General features: G+C 44.5%; 1 protein-coding gene across 1 annotated transcript in view; it reads right to left on the bottom strand.

Moving 5' to 3' along the window:
- The window catches only part of Tdrd9 (tudor domain containing 9), a 72,199-nt gene that overhangs the window by 29,836 nt on the left and 15,258 nt on the right, over positions 1-27,105 (bottom strand). Inside the window, exons 8-21 of the mRNA XM_047539792.1 lie at positions 18,504-18,568; positions 15,897-15,951; positions 15,667-15,751; positions 14,815-14,872; positions 10,995-11,099; positions 8,526-8,623; positions 7,314-7,445; positions 6,215-6,380; positions 6,069-6,132; positions 5,932-5,995; positions 5,626-5,670; positions 4,806-4,859; positions 1,481-1,597; positions 469-576 (exon numbers count right to left, since the gene is read on the bottom strand). Coding sequence (XP_047395748.1) covers positions 469-576; positions 1,481-1,597; positions 4,806-4,859; positions 5,626-5,670; positions 5,932-5,995; positions 6,069-6,132; positions 6,215-6,380; positions 7,314-7,445; positions 8,526-8,623; positions 10,995-11,099; positions 14,815-14,872; positions 15,667-15,751; positions 15,897-15,951; positions 18,504-18,568 — 1,216 coding nt within the window. The remainder of the gene's footprint in view (positions 1-468; positions 577-1,480; positions 1,598-4,805; positions 4,860-5,625; positions 5,671-5,931; positions 5,996-6,068; positions 6,133-6,214; positions 6,381-7,313; positions 7,446-8,525; positions 8,624-10,994; positions 11,100-14,814; positions 14,873-15,666; positions 15,752-15,896; positions 15,952-18,503; positions 18,569-27,105) is intronic.

The raw sequence follows: 27,105 nt of genomic DNA, 5'->3' as shown, positions 1-27,105 counted from the left end.
GGCGTCAAATCTGAATTTAAAACTAAGTAAGTAAAATGTACACTCCTAAGTCTCTCTGTTGGGCATCCAAGTCCGGGGATTCACAGTACTAAGCTACTAACCAATATTTTATTTTGTACAGATTAAGTTGCTAATTAAAATGTTCTTAAATTTTTGGAGAAGTGCCTTAAATCCTTCCGAACAGCTCATGATCAAATCACCATTTGCCATGAACATGTAAATTCTCCAGGCCTTCTTGCAAGGCCAGGTCTGTCAAAAAGGAAGAAGAGACCAGGGAACCAGGAGAAGTATCCTAAAGGTCAAACAAGGCTAATGTTCACTCTAGGTGAAAATCCACACAGCAGCTTCAAGAACAGAAACAACTGGAAAGGCTCTTGTTCTGCACTGTCCACAACCAAAAGGCAATTCCAGCTAGAAACCAGTGATTCAGTCTACACTCTGGGGACAGCCGTTATTCTCTGTACCTACCACAATGGTCGTCTTTGGGTCTTTGCCCGCCAGCTCTCTTACTGCCATCTCCTCATCCGGCTGTCCAAAAGTAAAGTAATTTGGATAAAAAGCACCTGCCAATACCACCTGAAAGAGAAGCTCATTTTCTTGAAAAAACTGCACATTTTATCAGTTATTCTCACCAGTATTCTAATCTCACCCCAGCACTGCTGGGCCACCCAACATGCAAAAGACAGGTATCATTTGCAAGAACAGGTTATTGCTGGTTATTTCCCCACAACAGATGCACTCCACTCACCCTTTCTTCAAAGGAGCCAAGGCACTTCCCAGAACACTGCTGGGAAGGGAGGCAGTCGAGCACAGACAGTCACCACACACAGCCCCAGCCACACTGAATTCCACTCTCCCAGGTGTGCAGATGAGACTTCCAGCCTTCCATCTGGACACCTGGCTGACAGCAGCAGGCTGGCCTCTAATACCTTTAAAAGGCGCTCTGCAAAGTGTCCCTTCAGTAAAGACACCCACAGAAGACTCTCCCACCTCATGGTACCTTTACATCCAGAAGAACGTTCCCACCCGCAGCGAGCCAGTTGCAACCAAGGCTGTATGCATTAGCCAGTGCTCCTCTGAAAGTCCACAGCAGAAGCACCCTCCACCTGCCAGGACACACTTCCCTACAGGGAAGGTTCAAGCCCACAGCAAGTCATCTGATCCCATGGCCTTGGGAGTTGTCTCTTCAGGGTAAAAGAAAACTCCCTGTGCCAACAATATCAAGGGCACACTCACTTTCTGAAGCCACTGCAGACTCAGTGGTGACAGCTGGTGTTCCACAGAAACAAACCTTGAAAGACGCAGGTCTGGGTTGTGAACCCAGAGCCAGGAAGGGCAAAATAAGAAAAGGTAAGAGTGGCTCCCAGTTCCCATTCTGTAACACGTGACCTGAAGTCTCTGAAGCTCGGCTCAGGAGTACTGAGAGCAGGAGACAGCACCTGCTCAACCAAGCCCAAGCAAGCAGGAAGACCCAGCACACCTGCAGGATGAAGCGCTGCTTATGTGGATATTCTTGGTCTAAGATGGGCCGCCGAGGATCCACATACATATTGAACTGGGAGATTCTGTTTTTCAGTTCTTCATACAATTCAGCCACCTGAGGAAACACATTGAAATCCAGTGTCTCACATATGCATGCTCTTCAGAGCAGGAAACAGCAAGAAAAAAGTGCACAACGGGAACGCACCAGTGCCCACAGGGTGAGACACTGCAGCTGCACGAGGCATCCCACAAGCATGAGACACTCAATACGACACTAATAGGAAACCAGGAAACTGCCTGCACCTCCACCTCAGCTAGTGCACACGGACAGCTGACCCAAACCAGCACACACGAGTGCCTCGCCTGAGAGTGTCCACACCCCTGAAATCATTCAAGTGCTTCCCCAACCTCTGCCATGAGTCTGCTCTGCTTTTGTGATTAGAAACAAGACAGCTGACCAAGAGCCAAACAGTCCTTCCAAATGAAAAGAAAAAAAAAAAAAAAAGTGTTGATTAAAAAAATTCACTTATAATAAAAACTGTTTCACCCAAAATGTCAAACTTTAAATGTACACACATGGAGCCAGGCATGGTGGCACACGCCTATAATCCTAGTGGTTCAGAAGCTGAGGCAGGAGCATGCAAGTTTGAGTCTAGTCTCAGCAAAATACTGAGGCCCTAAGCAACTGAGCAAGACCCTGTCTCAAAATAAAAAATAAAAAGGGCTGGGGATGTGGTTCCGTGGTTAAGTGCCTCTGCGTTCAATCCCCAGTACAAAAAATAAATAAATAATAATAGGTCATACAAGCTGGAAACCTAGAGCATAATCCATTTTTTAAAAAAATTAAATAAATGTACATATATAGAAACACACAACTCCAAATACCAGTGAACAATCAGCTGTCACCTCAAAATCATCTCAATATGTTACAAAATGTGAAAACAAAAAATAACAGGTGTGAACACAACTGAGGGAAAAACCCTACAAGTGGTTGGTGGGGGCTTGTGGGTAGCTTAGAGGGAGTGTATACTTGATGTGACCAAGGCTCTAGGTTCAACCCCCAGCACGAAAAAAAAAAAAAAAGAGGAAAAAGAGAAGAAACATTTAAAGGACAGAAAAAAATCTGAAACCACTGCCTCCGTGGAGGAAGGAAAAACTCAACAGCCCTGGGCCACAAGGGGGAGCATGTCCAGATGCCAGCCTGACATCTCTCACAGGACTGCTATCACACACACGCCAGTCAACTGGAAATCAGCCTAAAATGATGACAGCCACTTCCTCTTACTAAAGCGCAATAAAATCAGAAATTAACATAAAGATCCCTAACAACATTTTTTTTTCTACCTTGGAACTATCCAAAACTCTTCTAAAGAGCTGAGTTCAAGAGGAGAGCCCTCGAGAAATTCTGAACAGGAACAGTGTGATGTGGTCAAACCTGTGCTCACAATCAGATTCACAGCTTTAAAAGTTCTTAACTAGAAAATATTAATGAATTAAATATTCATCTTCAGAAGACTAAAAAAGTAAATCAAGAGACACAAGAGAATTAATAGGAACAAAGTAAAAACATCATTAGAATCCTCCACCTTCCCATCCCCTCCCCCCCAAAACACAGCAAAACTGACAACTCAAACCAAGAGTCAGCTTCCCTGGGAACACTAACAGACTAACCACCCCGCAAGCTGTGCCGTGAAAAGCTAACTCTGCAGGCCTGCGTTTTCCACACCCTGCAGGGTCAAAGTTTGACCCTGGCCTGGCTCCAGGGGGTAATGGGTAAGCCCTGGGGACCACCCTGCCTGGTCAGAGTGTCTGCTTACAGGGTATCTGAACTTATCACGGTAAGTCATGATAAGGTCATGCTGGGATAAACTTATACCTGGTGGGGCTGGGGGCCGCAAGGCATCAGTCCAACCTCTGGGGGAGCCAAAGACTGGAATCAAGGTCAGCAGTGGGCACTCCTAGCCTACACAGCCCATCCTCAGTATGAACCCTGGACACCAAGGCTCAGGGGAGTGTCCCTGGTTGGCAATACTTCACACCTGTTGTCATGTATTGCTACTAGGAGAACTGATCACTGTCCTCAGACCCCACAGGGAGGGGATGCCTAGAAGCCTGTGTCTGGGCTCTCCTGGGCTCCTCCAGATGTGCCTCTTCCCTTTGTGGTTTTAATTTGACTACTCTGTCTGTAATAAACCCCACAGGGCAGCAGGACAGTAATCTAAGTCCTTTAAGTGAATCCCTGACACTGAGGGTGGGCCTGGGAATCCCTCAACAGACAAGAAAGAAAGTGCACAAGACACACAATATTCAGAACAATAAAGTTGTTACCACTGTACACAAGTTTTAAATTATATAAGAAATATAAGAATTATATTATATTGTATAAGAAATAATTATATTATTTACAAATAAAGAACAATAAATTTGAAGATCTAGATAAAATGAATACTTGAACGAAAAATATGATTCATCAGGAATATCTCCAAGAGTTAGAAACCAGACAGAATCAGCAGTTACCAGGGAAACTGAAAATACTGTTTTTAAAAAACCTCTCTCTGAAAAAGGCATCGGTGCCAGAGGCTTTTATGGGTGTGTTCTGGTTTTCACCCCAGTCCCTGAAGCCGTCCCTGGGCATGGAAGACGCTCATACTGCAAGGGGATGAAAACCTAACAGCAAGATCCACTCCCACTGTGCCTGCACGAGCAGCCCCACACATGCACACCTACACACACGCCACAGGCCAGTGGCACAAGGACATCTCACAGGAGGAAGCAGGCAACCAGGACCCAGGGACAGTGGACAGAAGAAGCCAGAGTTCTTTCAGTCACATCGGTCAGTGAACAACAAAGAGACCACATGCCATCCTGACAATTCTGAAAGGACGCCTGACAAGACTGCACATCTACTCCTTTTTTTTTTTTTTGGTACTGCAGATTGAACTCAGGGACACTTGATCACTGAGTCACATCGCCAGCCCATTTCTGTATTTCATTTAGAAACAGGGTCTCACTAAGTTGGTTAGGGTCTCACTAATTTGCTGAGGCTGGCTTTGAACTCATGATCCTCCCGAGCTCCTGGGATTCCAGGCATGCGCCACCATGTCCAGCACATCTACTCCTCTTAAACCAACCATGGGGGAGTCCTGGTCAGGAGCCCAGGCCACTGCTATGTCTGGATGAAGCCACCAAGGCAGCCCTGCTGGAGGTGGGACGGGCAGAGAAGTCTCTCAGAGGATTCAGGACCACCCTGAGAGTTCTCAGTGCTCAGCGAACATTTGCTAGGCCAGTTTTACCTGCATTCATTTCGTCAAAGTACTACTTACCTCTCTGATTCTCTTGATCTGAATATAATTTAGCCGTCCCCAGTCAAGTTCATCCTTTAAATACATGAAAGCATAATATTCAACATCAAGGTAATAAATTCCAGTTGAATTTGGCTACTATATACAGAAGTCTCAGCATGTGAGCAACTGAGCACCAATGGTGCATTAGGGCAACCACAGTGTACACCCTGCAGGGCTTCTAACTCCACACTGAGCATCACACAGGGATGGTTCACCTGTCCCAAGCATTAAAGGCAGAAATACTGACTAGCTTGGGAAAGACAACTGGCTGATGGCACAACATCAAGGCAGGCAACATGGCTGAGTGTGCAGAAGGCAGCTTCCTAGTGCAGCCTGCATGCTTGGGGGATGTTCCCACTTAGGCACAGCAAATCTACACAGCCCTGCCAAGGTCTCTAAAGCCTAACTAGTTTAGAAGAAGAAAAAATTTGACCAAATTAGAAGAAATAAAATACAAGCAACCAGATTAAATTCCTCCTAAGCCCATTATCTAAACTTAGCTGAAAACAGCAAAGGCTACAGGGTTATTGATCCCAAACTGGCAGGAAGACCAGTGCCCGTGGAGCTGTGGCTCGAGCAGTTCTGTACTCTACAGGATGAACAGCTCCCTGCCCAGTGACTAACGCCAGGGGCACCTGCAAAAGGATCTGGCCACTTAGGATCACAGCCTGCCCCTCCCAGAGGGCAGCACAGGACAACTGTCCACAGCTCCTGAGCAGTGACTACGCAGGCACGCAGAGCCCTCAGGGAACCTTGTCACTCATGCCACCACGAGGAAACAGAAGGAAGCGTGACCAACCTTGGGATGCCGCAGCTCTCCACGCTGTCTGCAAGCTTGCCATGTCTATAAGTCAATGATCCACAGTTTCAGAACAATTTATTGGCTACCAGATGTCTTAAAATTCCAATTTCAACAATGTGTGACCACAGAAATTTGCAAATGGAATCTTTTCAATTACCTTCATGACACTGGCCTCCTGCCCCCACCGCCCTTCCTCCAGCAGCTGGCTACTGAATGCTGGACACCCCCTCTGCCCCTGCATCCATGGTGTGGACACACTGGTAGTCTGTGGCACCACCTCCCCAGGCCAGCACAGGGACTCACCTTGAAGGCCTCCACAAGGGCAAGGCAGTCACTCTTGCTGCTGCCAGAGAAGTTCACTTTGTTCCTGCAGACAGACAACAAGTGTCACTCAACACCATTAAGACCAGGTGACTCCTTACAATATGAATGTTAAATACCTATATCCATCAAGGTGCTGCCGAAAAGGCATCGCAAAAAAATTCTTCAGCGAAAGAGCTGCAGCTAACAAGAGAAGATACAGACAATGAAGACCGTTAGAGTGTGGCACCAAAGAATTGCCCCCAGGCTTGCTCCTCACACTCACCTATGATCAGACACTCATCCAGGCATCCGAACACGTGGCCCAGCACTATAAGTTTACCCAGCTGCTGGTTGACAGGGAGCTGCGCTAGCACCCTTCCTAAGAAGGTCAATTCGCCATCATGGGGGTTTTCATCTTCTCTCTGCCCACTAACGGCAAGCGCGCCAACCTTTACAAAATAAATCAGTGCTATTAGCAAGCACAGGTGCATTCACACCTTTTCACCCTTTGGCAGAAAGTGCAAAACAGGAAAGGAAGACTTTAATTTTGGTCAACAAGGTTCTAAAAGATATTTAAGTCAACATATGAAAGACTGATGCTCCAAAAATCTTTAAATTTTCTCTTGAAACTTTGACTTTTATTATTTCATTTAAAACGTACGATATTTGGAGGTAACACTCAAGGACTCCCACCAAAGTCTACTTAGTTCACAACCTAACAAATACTGAATAAAGGGTTCATCAGCCACAGCACACAGTGTACCATAGACACCTGTTAAATACGCATGAACAAAATCTCCTCAGTTTGCAGAAACCCAAGCAGCTACCACAGCTAAGGGTAAAACACAGGCACGTGCTCCTCAACCCCAAGGGTCAGAAGCAGAGCGTCCCCAGCCAAGCACACAAGGTTTAGACAAGGACACAGCTGGCCCCAAGGCCGGGGGTTGCAAGCTCCAAAAGCAGAGTGTGAGTCAGGAGTGGTCTGTGGAGCTCAAAGTAAGAAGGGCAAGGTCACCAGTACCAGGCCGAGGGATGGGCTAAGGAACGGAACAAAACCAGGGGGAGAGCAAGGGGCAGGCCCACCGGGGGCAGCAGGAGAGAGGTCTACAGACGTTTCTCACCCCATCAACCATACAGCAAGTAAGGGGGTGCTGGGGATCAGGGCAGAGGTTAGCAGGACAGGTGGTGCTGTTAAGCAAGACCACCCACAGAGCCAGTCTAAACCATGGCCCCAGAACATGGCGTCACTTGTCAGTCATTCCAAGCTTATGTTGAGCATTTACAACAGCCAAATACCTTAAAGATTATGAAATTAAAGTTCCCCAGCAATAAAAAGAAAATCTTAGCTTTCTCCACCACTAATAAACTCCAGAAAGCCCTACCTCCTTTAGTAGAAGGATGGTACGCTCGATGTCACTCAGGCTAGGTGGAGAAAGGGCGGTTGCCAGGAGAGCTCTGGGTTCACCCATGCCAAGCAACTTCACTTTCAATATTGTGCTTCCCAATGGACAGCGCTGAAATGAGCACAAGTCAGATTCAGAGATAAGACAACTAGATGAACCTATTCACATGACTAGTATTCTAGAAACGGGAAGCAGGAAAAACAAAATCAAGAAAGAAAAGCGTGAAACAGAAACAGTGGAGCCTAAGCAAAGCAGTGAGGTCACCAGAGCCCTGACCAGAAGTCAAGAGCGTTCTTCTCATGGGACTGTCAGTTATCCAGAGATGGTGGCCCTCCTAGGTCTCTGGCTTCCTCTCCCTCAATAAGGTCTCTGTCCTTGTGTTCTCACTATGAGGCCCTGCCATGATGTGCTTCAGTCAAGGAGACCCTCACCTGAGGCAGAGCAAGATGGAGAGGGTTAATCCAGGACTCTCAGCTTCCAGAACTGTGAGCAAAATAAACTTCTGTTCTTGATAAAGGAGAGAAAAAAAAGAAAGAAAAGGGTGAGAGAGAAGGAAAAAGAGAAGAGGAGGAGGAGGAAAGAGACAAAGACAGAGAGGAAAAAGGAAGAAAAAAGAAAATGAAGTGAAAAGAGGGGCAAGAAATAGGAGAAAGAATGGGAAAAAAAAGAGGAGAGAGAAAAGCAGAAAGAAAAATGCTGATCCGCAACTACTCACTCTAAAAGGAAGAGAGGAACAGCAGCATTTAAGGACAATGCCACTACAGAGCCAGTAGACACCCAGAAACCTCCTCTCCTCATTAAGATGTAAATCTGGTAAGGGCCCTTGAAGAGTCTGGTGCTTAATAAATAGTAAGCTGACCTTGTGACTAAAGAGCATAGCAGGGCATGGTGGGGCACCCCTGTGATCCCAGCTACCCAGGAGGCTGAGGCAGGAGGGTGGCAAGCTCCAGGCCAGCCTGGGAAACCTGGCCAGACCCTGACTCAAAATGACATAAAAAGGGCTGGGATGTAGCTCAGTGTCAGAGCACCCCTGGGTTCCATCCCAGTGCCACAAAAAATAAAGAAAAATAAAGACAAGCAGTCAGTGATTTTTCTGGAATCAAAAGTATAGGACACTAAAAATTATATTACAAAGACCATTCAGTAAAACTCTATTAAAAGTCAACTCTGACAATGAACGAAGCGCATTACCAACATCTCAGGAACAACGTGATCAGGGATGGAGCGCTCCCAGAAATCCTTGTGTATCAGCCTGTAACAGTACCCCTTAGATACTCGTCCAGCACGGCCTGAAAGAGAGATGAGGCTCAGCTACACCGGGCACAAACCCCTTCAACATCAGCATGAAGAGACATGTAGTTAGCCAGCAAACCTGAACTAGGTGGAAGTTTAATCGTCTCCCCCAGACTAGGTCAGTAAAAACTTTAGGATACATTAGTGTATATGCTTCATAAGTGTATATACATACTTATTCTAAAAGAATACCCTAAAGCCTAGAATACATTAGAGTAAGATTAAGTGCTGACTTCTACTCAGTGATCAACATTACAAAATCCAATGCATGCTTCTAAAGAAGATAACCTTAGCCCAATATGCAGTGGAAGCCAATACATTTTATATAACACTCACTTCCTGCAAACACACAGTTCATAATAACAGAAACGCAGAGGTCACTAAAGGAAAGTCATGCAACTGGTGACAGACACTGTGCTCACCCAGTGCAGTGGGTGTGTGCACTGCAGAGATGTGGGGACTGTATCCCGCTACTCAGGCCTGTGGCTGGTCCTGCCACTATCCCAACATCTCAGCAAAGGCATCGTCAAGATGGCTGCTTCAAGCTAACTGAATGAGTGCTACACATACCAGGAGCTCAGACCAAATCTAGCCCACGACACAACCTGTTACCCTTCTGTCACTGTATCACTTATGAAGCAGAAATAGAATCTTCTAAGGATGGGGAGTCCTTAATAAACACCCAGCTTTAAAAACACATGGTAACCCACAGAGCTTTCCTCCTATACCTGTGGGGTCAGGAAAGACTGAAGCAAGCTGGACTTTCTCCTCCACCCTCCCCATCCTATCTGCAAATGACAGGACTGGTTAGGCAGAACATCCCAGGGCAATCACAAAAACAAACAAAAACACCTCCCAGTACGATTTAACAAATCCAGCAAAGTTCCAGGAAGAACACCCAGGAGGCTCTGTGAGAATCATCTAAGGCCTGATGCCAGGCAAGGAGGAATCACCCTGGAGACCAAAAGTCCACCAAAGTTATTCAAATTAACCATTCCTATGCTGTCCACCTGCCTGCCCTGCCTTCCCCCCCAGAAAGCCCAACAAAGGCATGGCCTCAACCTTCCCTCACTGCCTCCTGCCCCTGACCACTGATGCATCTCCCACGCAGCAAGCATCTCCTGCAGTGTCCGCACCTGAATGACCATCTCATAAAAGAACAGATACAACTCAAGGGTAGTTCTGTGAAGTGGAGCCCTGGACAGACACAGGCAGAAAGGAACCGCAACCTAAAGTCACATCTTGTACACAACTGACTCTGATGTGAAACGGATCCTGAAGACATAACCCAACATGAGGCCTTTCACAGCCATCAGACAGCTTCCTCGGCCAGGTTGGAAGGGCGCCTTTGTCAGCACTCAGTCCCCTCAGGATGAAGGACTTCAGGAGAGGGGACTCAAAAGAAGGAGAACTAAAGTCAGATTTCTGGATCAAATCTCAGTCCCACCACTCTGCAGGAGAAGCTTGGGCCCATTTCCCTGCATGTCCGATGCTCTGAGGACTAATAGGTCATGGTGGGCTCACATAAGCATGGCCTTGCTGCTCTGACATGGGTTCAGGTACAGCAGGTGCCCTCAGAATGCTTCTACCTCAGAACACACCACAGAGACTATCCCCAAGGCCAGTTCCTACCACAGGAGAGGATAACACCTGTGCACCTGTGTCAGGCATGTTGTGATGTACTTCCACTGTGGCCAACATATCCTGGGTCTAAAGTGACACCATCCCTCTGTCAGGGACATGTGCAGATGTGCAGCAAACCCTAGGCCCCATGGAACCCATTTAGGAAAAGCAACCTAGGAACATCAAGAATTGAGGAAGGCTTGTCAAAATTAGTGAAGCGATCCACCTAGCTTCCATGACTGTTCACCAAAAATGTTTAAATTTTACTATGAAAAACAACAGTATTGAGATGGGATCCCTTAAGCATAAAGATACTCCCAATACAGAGCAAGAAGAGAAATGTGTTAAGAGCTGACAGCAGGAGATGCTGATACTCAAACTTAAAACTGTCCCAACTGTCCCAGTTAAGCATGGTGGTGGAAAACTGCAATTCCAGCAGTTGGGAAGGCTGAGGCAGGAGGATCATGAGTTCAAAGCCAGACTCAGCAAAAGTGAGGCACTAAACAACTGAGTGAGACCCTGTCCCTAAATAAAAAAAACACAAAATAGGGCTAGGGATGTGGCTCAGTGGTTGAGTGCCCCTGAGTTCAATACCCAGTACCTTTTAAAAAAAAAAAAAAAAAAAAAAAAAAAAACTGTCCCAGTAAAGGAAGTAAACAGTAAAAATGTAAAAGCAATGTTTTCAAAGACACCTGAACTGCCCCATCATCACCAAGTCTTCAGTGTACACCAAAAATGCCTTACCTTTTCTCTGGTTGCAACTGGTCTTAGAGGCCCAACTCAATCGCAGACTCTGATAATTCGTATCTTCATCACAAACCAGAGTTCTAGTCAGACAAAAATCTATAACTGTCATTTGAAAAAAAGGAATGTAAACCCCATGTGAACAAAAGACAGCTGCCCAGTGAATCACAACGCACAGTGGGTCAGTCAAAGCCCCTGGAATTTGTGTGCTCACAGGAACCTGGGAACATAATGACACGCACTATATTCAGGACAGGGAGACAGAAGCCTCTTTCCTGCTAAGGACCAAGAGCCCCTAGGCATCGAGAATAACCTGTGGGACCCAATGTACTATGAGAAAGGCCTACCTAGATGCACCCAAAAGATGAAAGTTACCCAAAAGAGCATCGTCACAAGAGGACTCAACAAGAGTGGCTCATGTTCTGGACTGCCAGAATTCAAACCCTGAGTCTGTCTCTGACTGTCTCTCTGACTGTATGTGGGGGGAGCAGGGCAGGGCAGGTGTCTGTGGAAGGTTAGAGCAAGTTGCCTAGTTTCTCTGTGCTTCAGGTCCTCATCTGTGGAACACAGGTGACAGAGCCCCTGCGGCTGGACAGTCTCTCCCGTCCTGTCTGTAGAACAGGGCTGTCCTTTGGAGACACACACAGGTCCTCCCTTAATGGTGGCTAGCCACCTTCTCTCCCACCCTCACGTGCCAAGCCCAACACCTCACTGCTACTGCCCTCTCGGATGGTGTCATGCCAACACCCCACCCTGCCCCTGGCTGCCCAGTCCTCTGACACCACCAGGCCTAGCATGAGTTTTAGTGATTTCAATACCCATGAAAAAGGCCAGCCGCACTCACCCTCTCAGGACCTCAAGCCTCCCCCCGACACCCTGGCCTTCCACACACTAGCAGCTTCTTCCTCTCGGTGCACCTACCACCGTACCCAACCAGAGCACCTTCCTCCTCCACTGCAGCTTCAGGCATCCCTCGAGACAGAACTCTTATCTTCCCTCTCCCCTGCTCTAGCCATCCTTCACCCTCTGGGGTCTCAAACTATCCATCCACGCTCTGCTGCTGTCCCTCACTGCCCCCTTGGGCCTTACTCCCCACCTGGCCACCAAGAGCAAGTCCAGGCAGCAGCTGTTCATCCAGCACCCCTCTGTTCAGCATCTGACGCAAGCCTGGTCCACGCACACGGTGACTCTCTACCCCCGACCCGGGCACCCAAAGCCCTGGCAAGGGAAGAGCATTCAGCCTTCCCTCGCCGGTGGTTGGTCCCCTCAGCTGTCCAGGCCACGTCTTCAGCTGGAGCCTCCCAGGCTTTCTGTTCTTTCCTCACAGAGGGTCCTCCTCCTAGCTCACCACGGCAGGCATAGTGCTGCAAAGACCTCCTAGGGCTTCCAGGCCATCTCTCGCACAAGGTCACCTCCACCCTCCACACTCAGCCTTCTCTCTGGGACCATGAATGGTTCCTCACATGTTGGCATCACCCTCTCCTATGCCTCTCCCCTCACCCAGCAAAAGCACTAGAAGTCCTTGTCCAGGAAGATATGCTCTCATGCCCCATCCCCCCAGCTACTGCCCATTACTCTGCTTCCCTTTACAGCAAAATGCCTCAGCAGTGCTATCTGGCCAGCAAGGTGGTGCACACCTGTAATCCCAGTGGCTCGGGAGGCTGAGGCAGGAGGATTGCAAGTTCAAGGCTAGCCTCAGCAACTTAGGGAAACCCTGTCTCAAAATAAAAAATAAAAGGGCTGGGGGTGTAGGTCAGTGGCGGAGCACCCCTGAGTTCCACCCCTAGCACCACACACGCGCGCGCGCGCGCGCACACACACACACACACACACACACACACACACACAAGCATACTGTCTGACCCACTGCGGCTTGATGCACCTCCTCTGTTCTTTCTTGGGAACCCACGGCAAGCAGACCTTTGCCTCCCCCAAAACCACCCTTGTCAAAGTCACTGGAGAGGTCTCTGCTGCCAACTGCCAGGCCAGCGTTAGCCTCGCTTACCCACACCAAACAAGGTGATGCTCCCTCCTCCTCCCACTCTACCTATCTCGGGAACCCCAGGCCCACCTGCTCCCTCCTGCTCCCCAGCCCAGCAGCTCCTCCTCCCTCTCTGCCTATGGAGCCAGGCTGCCCAGGTGGCGGTGGCGCATTCCCTGGGGAGTGAGGCCAGGCTCTCAGCCTGCGCCTGCCCTGCTGCACTCTCCCAGGGCCACCATTCCAGTGTCTCAGGCCACACATCCTCAGAAGCCACCGGGAATATCTCACAGTCCCTCCTCAGGCCCCTCAGCAACCCTCGCCCTGCCAAAACCCAGAACCTGACAATTCTGTCCCCTACTCCACAGCACCATCAGTGCTCACCCAGGGTATCAGCACCCACTCCCAAATCCTCTCCCTTTTCTCTCCTCTGCGTCTTTTCAGTGACTCCCAGAGGATCCTGTAAATGATATTTAATCGCCTTGAAACCCACAAAGGTTTGCCTCCCTCGGCAGAGCAGGTTGTACAATGCCCTGGAGGACGTGTGCCCAGGGCCACCTTCCCCTCGCCCTGCCATGCTCTCCTGCCCCAGCAACAGGCTCCTCGCTGCTGCACAACACCGACCTTGCTCTTGCTCTAGGCCTTCATGCTTTCTGCCCCTCCACCCAAAATACTCTTCCCCCGGCCCCCAGCGCCTCCCTCCAGCCTCTTCCCCCCACTCCCCTGGGAACAGCCCCCTGCCCCCAACACTCCTGCCCTGTGCCTCCTCCCTTCTCCTCTCACTCTTGTCACTGTTTGACTCCTTACCTTTCTGTGTGGTGCTGGGGACTAAACCCAGGGGCACTCTACCACTGAGCCACACTCCAGACCTTTCATTTTTTATTTTGAGACAGGGACTCCCTAAGTTGCAGAGGCTGGCCTTGAACTTGTGATCCTCCTGCCTCAGCCTCCCAAGTCGCTGGGGTTACAGATGTGTGCCACGGCAGTCAACTTAACTTATCACATGTTTTATTATCTCACTGATTATCTTTCCAGTACCCACCCCTCAGTGTTTCAGGAGAACAAGAATTTGACTGTTTAGTTTGTGGTTTCCCTAGCACAAAGCCCTTCTCCATCATCATTCTGTCTTCCGGCTGCTCCCGACACCCACTTCCTACATGTGAACCACATTTTTACACAGAGAACCTCTTGTTCAGTTCAGGCCTTTGTCCAAAGGTCACATCCTTACAGCGACAAATCGCCCTACTAAAAGATCTTCCCAGCAACTGTAACCCTCTCCCAATGTACCTTTGTCTATCACTTCCATCTCTACCTAAAACTGTGATTTTTATCAGCTAATTGTCTCCTTCCACCAGAATGTAGGCACCTTGAAGACAGGGACCTTGTCCTGCTGTACCCCTAAAGCCACCCACATGGGGCATTCAACCATGACCAATCAACCTAGGAAGCTCAGGAGGGAAGCAGTCTCGGTTATCAAGGGCATACATGCCAGCATCCTTGGCATCCTTCAGGAACAGAGACTGCGCTCCTTCCTCACACTTGCCTCCCTCCAGTCACAGAATTCCACCTGGGCAGCCCCAATAGTCTGCTCCCACAAGGCCCCCGAAGTGCCCCACACCCCAAGGGCAGCCCTGCCCTGAGTGATGTGACACACTCTGAGGAGGGCTGGGGAACGGAAAGGTCAGGGGAACCCACGTGATCCTACTTCTCTGAAGCCTCCCTTCCGTATCAGAGGGAGCAATTAGCGTGTGTTTGTGTGTTGGTGGAGCGGGGGTGTCCTCAGGGGACAAAGAGGCCAAAGGAAGTCATAGTTTATGTGGAGATGAGCAAAATGGACCTTACCATACTTGACATCTGGGACAGTGACAGAGCTCTCTGCAATGTTGGTGGACAAAATAACCTGTTGAGCACCAAAGAGAGAAGCAGAGCTTTAAATAAAAAATTTTTTAAAAAACCTCTGTCTTGAAAATTTTAAAGCTTCTTAGTGTAAATACTGAACTGAAATTGTGAATTTAGCCATTTTCCTATTTTATACAGATCACAATTGATCGAGTAGCCCTTAATATGTGGAAAAGCAGCCACACAAAACACAGGAGAGGCTTAAAAGCAGCAGGCAAGACACGGGGCAAGTTATTGGTCCTGACCTGCTTTGGAAGTTTTCCAGGGCTCCTGGAATTACCAGGGGGCAAAAGTACAACCAGGTCACAGCCAGAGGAAGAGCTGTAACCATGAGTCCTGGGATACCACCCAAGGTCTAGGTTGCCTCCAGAGATTCCAAAAAGTCCTGTGGAAATCAGGGAGTAGGGCCACAAGCACAAGGTCTGCAGGGTTTTGGGAAGGCAATCACAACACTCATACATGATCCAGACTAAAGAGAGTCTCCTCAAGCAGGACTTCAACTAAGTCACCTGACCAAGTTGCTAGAGTAGCACCAGAGACACCAGAGCAGTCCCAAACCTACAGAGATGCCCATGAACAATTAAAAGTTATCAAAACCCATCAGTGATAATGCCCTGAATTAAGGAAATAAAATTCTTAGCTTTTTAGCAAACTGATTTACAAAGTAAAACACAACACCAAGTGACAGGCGACTTATCAGCAAGCATTTGTTCAGGAGATGCCAGCGTCCTTCCTGGGCAGTCTCCACAGAGTGGTGCCTGAGGTGCCAAGAACTTGTCTTCCCCACCTTCCTACCTTTCTGTACCCAGGGACTGGACTTAAGAACACATTGTTCTGTTCTTCTAAAGTCACACTGGAATGGAGTGGATAGACCTGTAACCTAAGAAACAAATTCCTAAAGTAAAATATCACATGATACCATGACAAGCTAAAACACCTGTTCACTCAGATAATCGAAATTACACAAAGCATCAACAATACAATGGTCTGAAAGTAAAACTAAAGCTGTGTCCATTTAAACTCACCTTTTGTGAACCATGTTTGTGAGAAGTTCATGCATATAGTTTATTTCACCCAGACCTGGGGAGCAGGGGGCAGGGGAAGGAGGGGAAAAAACAGATTTGTTCTTATTGCTATAAGCCCAACCTCTAAAATGACATCTTTCTCAAAGAAAGTCCTAGCAATTCCTTTTATTTTACTTTTTTATCTTTCTTGCCTAAGTACATCAAATAACAAATAAAAATGCACAAGTACATTAAAAAATAGTAACTCAAAATTATGGGGAAAAAATTATTTCAGTGTTTTCTTTCAATAGCAGTGACTACTATAGGCATTGACTATGTAAGCAATAGTACATTTCTCCCTCAGATTTCCCAAATGTTCTACAAGGAGCATATAAGATCTTTCCAATCAAAAAATAATATTTTGGGAGCTGGGATATAGCTCAGAGGAAGAACACCTGCATAGCATGTGGAAACCCCTGAGTTCAATTCCCAGCTCTGCCAAAAAAAAATTATACATAATATGGTGTGTGTGTGTGTACATATATCTATGAAATTTATGTGTGTGTATGTACACACACACGTGCATGCACACACACATACACACACATATATGAGATACTCTGTGGATGGGATACAAGTCAGTGGTACAGTGCTTGCCTAGTACGCACGAGGTCCTAGGTTTGATACCAGCCCCAAACACAAAAAAATACATGTGTGTGTGTGTGTGTCTATGTGTCTTTGTGTATTAAAGATACGGTGGCACATGCCTGTAATCCCAGCGACTCAGGAAGCTAAAGCAGAATGAGGCCAGTCTCAGCAACCTAGGAAGGCCTTAAGCAACTTACTAAAACCTGTCTCAAAAAAGAAAAAGAGAGCTGGGGAGATAGCTCAGCTGGTAGAGTGCTTGCCTCGCAAGCACAAGGCCCTGAGTTCGATCCCCAGTACTGCAAAAAAAAAGAAAAAAAAAAGATAGATGGGGATGTAACTCAGTGGTGAAGCATCTCTGGGTTCAACCCCCAGTAACAAGAAAAAAAAAAAAGAGAGAGGAAAACGACAGAGACAGAAAGACAGATTTGGTCACAAAGATACACTAAATCTTTTTCATTGGATTTTCTAAATGTTTATTGATTATAACAGCTGCATGTGCTTTTGCCTCATCCTTAATTTGAGTCAGTTACCAGCTGAACTGTGTTCCCCACAAAAACATATGTTGAAATCTCAACCCCAAAATGTGCCCTTATTTGGAAATAGTCACTGCAGATGTAATCAGTTGGGATGAGGTTCATGCTCATAATCCAACAGAGCTGGTGCCCTCCTAAGAAGGGAAGGGTGTCAGGCCCACACAGACAAGGCCTTAAGACAGCAGCAGAGATGAGAGTGACGCGGACATAAGTCAAGGGACGCCAGGGACTGATGGCGTGGACCAGTGGAAGCCAGCAGAGGCCTGGAAGAAGCCTACCCAGAGCCTTAGGAAACACAGCTCTGCAGGCACCTTGGTTGTGAACATTAGAACTCCAGAACAGTGAGAAAGAAATCACTGTTGTTTTATGCCATCCAAGCAGTGGCACTTTGTTACAGCAGCCCTAGAAAACTAATACAGAGCTGCTCACAACAGAACATTTAGTGAAATACATAAAGGTAGGTCGGACTTGAATTTATGTAAGCATGTAACAGACACCAAACCTGAACTAAAGTATCACTTTACAAATATTTGTTCAGGCAATGTTCAGTCATTAAAAAGCACTTATCTCATTTGCAACATGAAGTCATTTTCAACACAGCTCTGCTTTGGTGATCTTTCTCCTTAATACAATATTATACACACAGTAACAATATGATAGGTATTTATGGGAGCAAAGGCAACTGAAGCCCATTGTCAGTTCATGGTTGTTTCCTGAATGTAAAATAAATTCATATGACAAAGATCTGAAACTCACACACTACAATCCAAAGTTAAACAAACTTCTCTCACTGCAAAGCTTTTGTACTCCATCACTAAAGCACTCAACATGCTCTACACATTACCTTTTGACAACAGAAAATATTTGAATTGTTATGTCTTATCAAACTGTACTAGTTGATAAAAGTAATTTTAAAAAATAATTTTGAAAAAGTACAATACAGTGGCTGGGATTGTGGCTTAGTGGTAGAGCACTTGCTTAGCAGTGTGAGGCACTAGGTTCAATCGTCAGTACCACATAAAAATAAAGGTATTGTGTCCATTTACAACTAAAATATATATTTTTAAAAAGTACAATACAAATTAATCTCTTCAAAAAGGTATAATTAAGAGCCTACAAAGGAACTCAAAGACCAGGCTGATGACTCCTGTGGTGTTATGTGTGTTACTGTTACTAAATAAGCTTTAATGCAGACTGTGACAATATTCTCACACTTAAAATCACATAAATGAACACAAGTTAAACAAAGCTAAATATCTTACTAAAATCTTGAAGGTGGCAAGACTTCCTTCAAATAGTTAAATTCTTCATTCTCATTAAGAAATTAGATTGAAAGTGAAATTTGTTTATATTCTTGGTGGCTAAAAAGATTGAAAAATGCCATTTTTCATAATTTGTGCTATACAGAGTATGATAATTTCAGGTCACAAAACCATGACATTCACACCTGGCAAAAACACCAACACGCTGCTCCGCTCTGACACAAACTGGGCCCCCGACCAGGTCTTGTTCCTGTGAAAATGAGAGGTACACAAAAGTGAATGGAAGCTAGAACTGCCACTGCTTTGCAAGAACCCTGACGCTACCAGCTTTGACTCTGAAAGCACTCAGAGCAGGCCATGTGATGTTCTTTACTTCACATAAGAAAATCCGGGCCACAGAGAGACAGCACCCTGGGCCCCTGGAGCCCAGGACGCTTCACACCCGTTATGCTCACCTTAAGAAGAAGCACGAGTGGCAAGTTTTCCTGGAAACTTAATTACTGTAATCCAGAACCCCAGAACACAAACATTTAAAACGACTACAGGCAAACTATTATTAGAGACCAAATTATTATTTGAAAGCATTTCTTTTTTTTTTTTTAAGCATTTCTAAAGACTAAAATCTCAAGTCATCCCCTCACTGCCCCACTGCGGTGGGTACATTTTTGTGTGAAATTAGAACTTCCCTTCCTCCACAAACCTGTGAGCCCTCCATTTGTGCCAGGCCCTCCTCTATGCAGTCAGGATACAATAGTAACAAGGCACACAAGTGTCCCCACCCTGCTCTGGAGCTTGCAGCCTGGCTAGAAAGACAGATGAGAAGCAAGTGAACAAGCCCCTGCGGTTTAGCACTAGTATCATGAAGGAAACCAACATACACACATGGGAAAGAGCTGGGGAAGCACACGTGTGGAGGGCCTGTGCAAAGGGATGGGTGAGGAAGCCTCTCTGAGGCTGTAGCAAGGGAGCTATGGAGTCAGTCATGGAAAGCCTGGGAATAACAACTGAAAGGAGAAAGGGTGTGAGAGAGGTGGGCCACATGAGGGGAATAAAGGTTGCTCAGGCTCCAAAGGTGCCTGATCCTGCTGCTCAGCCCCCTCTCTCAGCTACACCCGTGGCTCAGACACTATGATTAAAAAAAAAAAAAAAGGCCTGGTTCATGCAGGGGCCTGAATGGGATGTTGGCAATAGCCAGGAAAGGACAGCTGCTGCATTATAACCCTACTCAGGGTACTGGGGAAGGGAACTCTCCCCAAGAAGGAAGGCAAGCAGTGCATCTGGTAGTCCACGCCACATGGAAGCAGACAAGGCCATTAGGTTGGTCTACCCCATAGAGAGGTAGAAGCTAGATGGTTGGCCAGGTGGTCCATGACTTGGAAATGACAAGACTAGAAAAAGGATTATAAAGTAGCATTTGAGTCTCTTGGAGCAGGCACCAAAGAAATGCAGCCACGAGGCAGCAACAGTGAAGTAAACTTTTAACTGGCAGATGAATCGGAAGCCATGCAGATGTCTGCCAGTCTTCTTCTGCAGTTCCCCAAGGCTGTTCAATGCAAAGTGCTCAGGGTAGCAGGGATGATGGCTTAGGTATGGACTCAATGACATGCACCTTCAAAGGCTGATCTGGCTACCACCACTGCTGGCTACTAATCTGCAGCAGGGGCCAAATGTCAAGTTTCAAATATGGTGCCACTTCCTGGAGAACCAGCCCAGTCCATGATTTAATCATGAAAGGATGATGATTCACCCTGTGGGGACAGACCCAGATCCCAGCTGGATTCAGAGTTGTTTTCTCTGCACCTAGAGCTCCTGCCACACTTCTACTCATGTACCTCTGGGTACCCTTTACAATCCCACAATCTTCTGCATGGTATGGCCTCCAGCCAATGGGCTCATCAAATTCACATGTGCCCCAAAGTGGCTGGCTTTGAAAAATGATAAAAATGCCCACTAAAGGCTCAGGAAATACACCAGCCCTATAGGAAATGGCAAATGCTATGGATGATGGAAATCAAAGATAAGAGAATAACGTAAAAGCAGGAGGGAAAAAATGTCATACCACATACAAAGAAAACCCCAATAATATTAACAGCTGCTATCTTAGCAAACGAATGGATGCCAAAAGCAGCAGGATGGCACACACAAAGTGCTCCAAGAAGAACTGTCAGCTATGACATCCACATTCAGTAAAGTTCTTCCTTAATAATGAAGGCAAATAAAGACTTTCCCAGATAAACAAAAAATGAGGACATTTTGCCAGCAAACCAATGTTACTAGAAATACTAAAGGAAGTTCTTCAAGCTAAAGGCAAGTGATAATATTTCAAACCCACAAGAATGAACACAGAGCACTGATAAAGGTAACTAAGTAATTATAAAAGTCACTATAAATATCTACTTTGGCTCCTTTCTTCCCTTAGATGATTTTAAAAACAATCACACAGACACACACACACACCACTAGACCTGTAACATATAAAAATGTAACATGTAAGGTATTTGCCATAATGGCATAAGGAGGGTAAGGCAGGAGCAAAGCTATCATGAGGACTGAGTTGTAGCTCAGTGGTAGAGCACTTGCCTAGCACATGTGAGGCACTGAGTTTGATCCTCAGCACCACATAAAAATAAAGGTATTGGGTTCATCTACAACTAAAAATAAATATATATTTAAAAAAGCTATCATGGGCTAAGGAAATGATAATGAATAGTAAGGTAATGATTACACAACTATGTTTTTGTGGGTTTGTAATATGTATAAAAATAAACATTAAAAAAGCAAGAAAGAGAACAGAGTTCTATAGAAGTAATGTTTCTATATATTACTGGAATTAAACTAGTATAACCCTGAAACACTTGATAAGGTAAAGGACATGTTGCAAAAAAAAATTGGAAAAAAGTTAAGAAATTAATATGTCAAAAATATTTATTGAATATAAAAATAAGCAGTAAAGAGGAATAGAGTAACAAAAAAGATAACACATGTAGAAAACAAAAAGCAAAAGATCAACATAAATTCAACCATGTTGATGATAAAATTAAATGTAAATGGATTAAATAGTCCGGTCAAAAGGCAGAGATTGTTAAAACTATACAATGTAATCCCACTTAGGATATGTGGTGTAAAGGAGATACACTTTACATCCAGACACAAACAGACTGAAAGTGAAAAGATGGAAAAGACATACCAAGCAAACAGCAACCATGGGAAAGAAGAATGGTACACTGATAAACAAAATAGACCACAAAACTAAAAGTGTTAGAGGAGATGAAGACTTATGGTAAACTGGTCAATCAGAAAGATAAAATAACTGTAAACATATATGCACCTAATATAGCACAAAATATACAAAGCATAAACTGACAGAAATGACTAGAGAAACAGGCAATGCAATAATAGTGAGAACCTAAATACCTTGCTTTTGATCATCACTGGAACAAGTAGGCAGAAGATCAAGGAAACAGAGACTGGAAGAACACCATGAACCAACCAGGTCTAAGGGACATCTGTGATTAGACCACCCAACAACAGCAGAACATGAATTCTTCTCAAGTACCCAGGTAATGTTCTCCAGGAAAGACTATGTTCTAGGCCATAAAATAAACTAGAAATAAAGAATGTAGAATATATTCTTCAACCACAAGAGACCAAAGTCTGAAATCAATAAAAGGGGGAAAGTAGGACAACTCATCAACATGTGCAAACTGAACAACAAGCTCCCAAAGAGGCAACAAGTCAAAGGAAAACATCAACAGGAAGCAAAATACTCTGAAATGAAAAAAATGAAGATAAACACACCAAGATCTATGAGACACAACTAAAGCAGAACTCAGAGGAAAACATATAGCTGTAAATACCTCTATTAAGACCTCAAGTCAATAATCTAATGCCCACCTCAAAACCCTGGAAAAAGAAAAGCAAACTAACCCTAAACTAAACAGAAAGAACAATAACAGTTTCAGTGGAAATTAATAAAATGCAAAAGGAAAAATAAGAGAGAAAAGTGAAAGAAACCAAAATCTGGTTCTTTAAAAACGTCAACATAATCGACAAACCTTTCAGCAGTTTGACCAAGAAAAACGTGGAAAAGACTTAAATTACTAGAATCAGAAATGAAAGAGAAATACTACCACAGACCTCTCAGAAAAGGAATACTATGAACACTAGTCAATTAGACAGCTTTGATGAAATGGAAAAACTCCTAGAAAGACACAAACTACTGAAACTATCCCTAGAAGAAACAGACAATATGAATAGCCCTATAACAAATGAAGAGAATGAGTCCGCAATTTAATAAATACCCCTAAAGACAAGGGGCATGGTGTCATACATCCATAGTTCCAGCTACTGAGGAAGATGAGGCAGGAGGATCACTTGAGCCCAGGAAACTATGACCAGTCTGGAACAGTAAGATTCCATCTCAAAAAATTTAAATTATATTTTTAAAAGATATCCATGAGGGCTGGGGAGATAGCTCAGTCAGTAGAGTGCTTGCCTTGCAAGCACAGGCCCTGGGTTCGATCCCCAGCACCGCAAAAAAAAAAAAAAAAAAAAAAAAAAGAAAGAAAGATATCCATGAATAAAAGTTCAGACACCAATGACTTCCCAGCTGAACTCTACCAAACTTACAAAGAATTGATTCCAATTCTTCACAAACTTTTCCAAAAAACAGAAGAGGAAGTAACATTCCCAACTCATTTTATAAGACCAATATATCAAAATCAAAAAAAGAGACTGCAAGAAAATAAACTGAAGTACAATGTCTCTTGAGCAACAAAAAGTCCTCAATAAAAACATAATCAAACCAAGTCTGGCAACATATTAAAAGGACCGTGGCCAGGTGGGATTTACTCTATAGAGGCAGAATTGGTTCATCATCCAAAAATCAGTTAGTATAATATATCATATCAATAGAATAAAACCAAAAATCACATGATTATTTCAATACACACAGGAAATGCATTTATCAAAACCTAACACTCACTTATAATAAAGCACTAAACTAGGAACAAACACGCTTCCTCAGTCTGATAAAAGGAAAAACCAGAGAAGCCCACAGCTAACACCATACTTACCAGTAAAAGACAGAATGCTGTCCCTCTAGGATGGGGAACAGACCCAACGTCTGCTCTCGCCATTTCTATTTGACACTGTACCAGAAGTTCTAGCTAGGACTATTAACCCAGAAAAGGAAATAAAATGTATCCAGATTGGACAGGAAGAAGCAAAACCATCTCTATTCAAAAATAACATGATCTTATATACAGACAACACTAAGAAACTCTAGTTGGATAAATGAGTTCATTCAGCAAATTCACGATCATTATCTTTTGACACCACTGTCTACAAATCAGGCTGGAGGCACAGCTCAGTGAGAGTGTGTGCTTAGCATGCAGAAGGCCCAGAGTGTAATCCCTAGCAACAGAAAACACCTGGGTCAAAGGGAAAATACAAGCCAAAATTCACATCTTCTCAAAGCAATAATAAAACACTACAAATTAGAATATATGAGGATTCCATCACCAGAATGACCAAGTGAAAATTCACGGATTAGGGGTAGAGAACTTGACTAGCACGTGTGAGGCAGTGGGTTTGATCCTCAGCACTATATAAAAATAAATAAAATAAAGGTATTATGACCACTTACAACTAAAAAAAAATATTAAAAAAAGAAGATTCATGGATTAAATACTGTAATCAAGACAACAAAAGCCTGAAAATAACATAATTATCCATCAATTTGAAAAGGTAGAAAACAGAGCCAGCAACAGTCCATACTACTTGGGAGACTGAGGCAGGAGGATCCTTTGAGCTCAAGAGTTCATGGCCAGCATGGGCAACACGGGAGACTCTGTCTCAAAACAATAAAAATAAATACATTTCTAGCTAAACCCACTGAACAGATCTCAGTAGCAGTGAGCGCACCAAGAGACCAGGGCTCATTTCTAAAAACACTCCTCATCACAGTAGGGCTCCCTGGAGAAATGGGCTAAGTCAGGGAAAGAATAGGGGAGCAGCCTCTAACAACGTGTTAGAAGGAAAACAGGTGTAGGACTAAGAGGCCAGGCCAAATGACACAGGGATCAGTTTTTAAAGGCTTCACTGGCAAAGTTTTAGATGACTGAGCATTTATTTAAAAAAAGAAAATTAAAACTAACTTTTCTTTAAATAAATAAAAACCCACCAATTTCAAGAGAAGAAGATGACAAGTTACAGACTAGGAAAAATATTTGCAAAATGTGTGTAAAGAACTATTGTCCAACAAAGAACTCTTTAAACTCAACAATGAGAAAACAACCTGATTAAGAAACGGGCAAAGTGGGGCTGAGGAGATAGCTCAGTCAGTAGAGTGCTTGCCTTGTAAGCACAAGGCCCTGGGTTCGATCCCCAGCACCCCCCCCCCCAAAAAAAAAAAAGAAACGGGCAAAGGACCTGAGTCCACCTCACCACATACACTGACAGTAGCTCTATTCACACTGAAAAACTTAAGAGGCATCCAAGACACTCTCCAGTAGGTAAATGGGTAGACTGTGGTGCATGCATTCAATGGAATATTCTTCAATAAAAAAAAATTAGCTTATCAAGCCCTGAAAAGATAGGAAAGTTTCAGATGTGTGTGACTAAGTGAAAGAAGTCCATGAGAAAGGGCTACCGTACTTTACTATTCCAACCACACGACACCCTGAGGAAGGCAAAACCAAGGAGGAGTAAAGGACTAAGGGGAGGTGGGGTGCACCAGGGAGCACGGACAACTTTGCAGGCAGTGGCACTACAGTGTGAGGCTGCCGCAGTGGATACATGGGGTCACTCATTAGTCGATACCCACAGCAAGCACAGCACCAAGAGTGACACGAACGTAAAGGAAGGCCCTGGATGTCTATGACGTATCCTGTAACAACTGCACTGCTCTGGTGTAGCTCCTGGTGAAGGCGTTGGACAGCATCAGACACCAGTACCAACGGGATCTCGAGCAAGATAAATGGAAAGAAATCCACACCTACTCACAGTGATGAGGCTGTAGGACATCAAAGTCAAAGAATATATCTGAAAGTAGGTCAGAGCAAAAAGACAGATTTGCCTACAGGAACAACAGACCAGAAAGTAACTTCTCACTGTAATAAGAGAAGCCAGAAGATCATGGGAAAATAACACCAACCTATAGAAAGAACAACAAAAATAGGTACATTTGTTATCTATTAGCATTACATCTCAATAATGTTATTTAAATAAAATCAGAAAAAGGAAGTGTAAGAAGAGAAATATGTAACAACCTAGAATTTCATACAAGTTGAACATTCCTACTTCAAAAAGCCAAAATATGAAATTATCTAAAATTTGAAACTTCACTTTGAGCATCAGAAAGTTTCAGATATTGGAGCATTTTGGATTTGGGTTTGGGAATTACAGGTGCTCAGTCAGTAAATCCTATAAAATTTTCCAAATCCCAAAAACAAGCTGAAACACTTCTGACTCTAAGCTTTTCAGATAAAGGATCCTCAACCTGCACCTCAATCTGCACCTAGTAAAACTCCACTTCCAGAATGGGAGTGAGTGCTTATGTCAATAAGCTAGAGCAAGTCACTCCACATGTCTATGCTTTAAAGCATCACACCCTATACATACAAGCCATTTTATCTTCAATATTTTAAAAATTTAAATGAGAGTGAAACAAGTAAATTTTTAGCTAAATAAAAACTGAGAGCTGGGCACAGTGGCCCTGTAAGCCTAGCAACTATAATAAATTTGAGACCAGCCTCAGCAATTATTGAGACCCTGTCTTAAAAAATAAAAAGGGTTAGGAGCGTGGCTCAATGGTTAGGCATCCCTGGGTTCAATTTCCAGTACCAAAATAACAAAACAAAAAATGAGAACATTCAGCAACAGATTCTTTGAGGGATATAATTTAGGAAGAATGAAAGTGACCCAAGAAAGTCTAAATTTCACACCCAAGGACACATTTGGGGGAGGAGGCCGCCTAAAGTCTGGAGGAGTAAAGCCACCCAGGATCCAGTCCAGGCTGCTGGGAGGCAGGATCTACATTCTCACTGCTTGTCATTCCAACATACAAGACCTAATTATGAGCTCTAATAAAATTATAGAGTACGCTTTTTAAATCATGGGCCCTAACTACTACTTACAACCAAATACTATCCTGAAGGGAAAGCATTCCAAGTTTCAAAGAATCTGCTAAACAATGAACATCTGGATTACAAAAGGAACCTGCTGGTAGACAGGAATACATATTTTAAACAAAGGCAAAGAAAGGCTTCCAAGAGTTTCTACTGGCAGTATTTAGAGTCTTACTGGAGGATTAGGAATCATGTGACTTCCTGTCTAGAAAAGTGATTCTACATGAATGGAACAGGAGATTTCACTCAAGATAGAACAACCTTATCTGGGAGATGTGGCATAGGCCTAAGGAAAATTGTGAGTTCAAAGCCAGCCTCAGCAACTTAGTGAGGCCCTATCTCAAAAATAAATAAATAAAAAATAAAAAGGAAAAAAAAAAAAAAAAAAAAAAAAAAAAAAGAAAAGTGATTCTACCTGCAGGTTACAGATCCTAGCTTTAAAACTACCAGTCCTGCCAAGGGCAGTGTCACAGCCTATAATCCTAGCAAGGGAGGCTGAGGCAAGAGGATCACAAGTTTGAGGCCAGCCTCAGTAACTTAGTGAGACCTTTTCTTGAAATAAATAAAAAGGGCTGTGGCTATAACTCGATGGTAAAGTATCCTGAGTTCAATTCCCAGTACCAAAAAAAATTTTTTTAAATAAACTAATAAATGAAAC

Source organism: Sciurus carolinensis, chromosome 2 (genome assembly GCF_902686445.1).
Source record: "Sciurus carolinensis chromosome 2, mSciCar1.2, whole genome shotgun sequence".
NCBI lineage: Eukaryota > Metazoa > Chordata > Mammalia > Rodentia > Sciuridae > Sciurus > Sciurus carolinensis.
The sequence above is the reverse complement of the archived record's forward strand: the minus strand, read 5'-3'. Positions and strand labels throughout refer to the sequence as shown.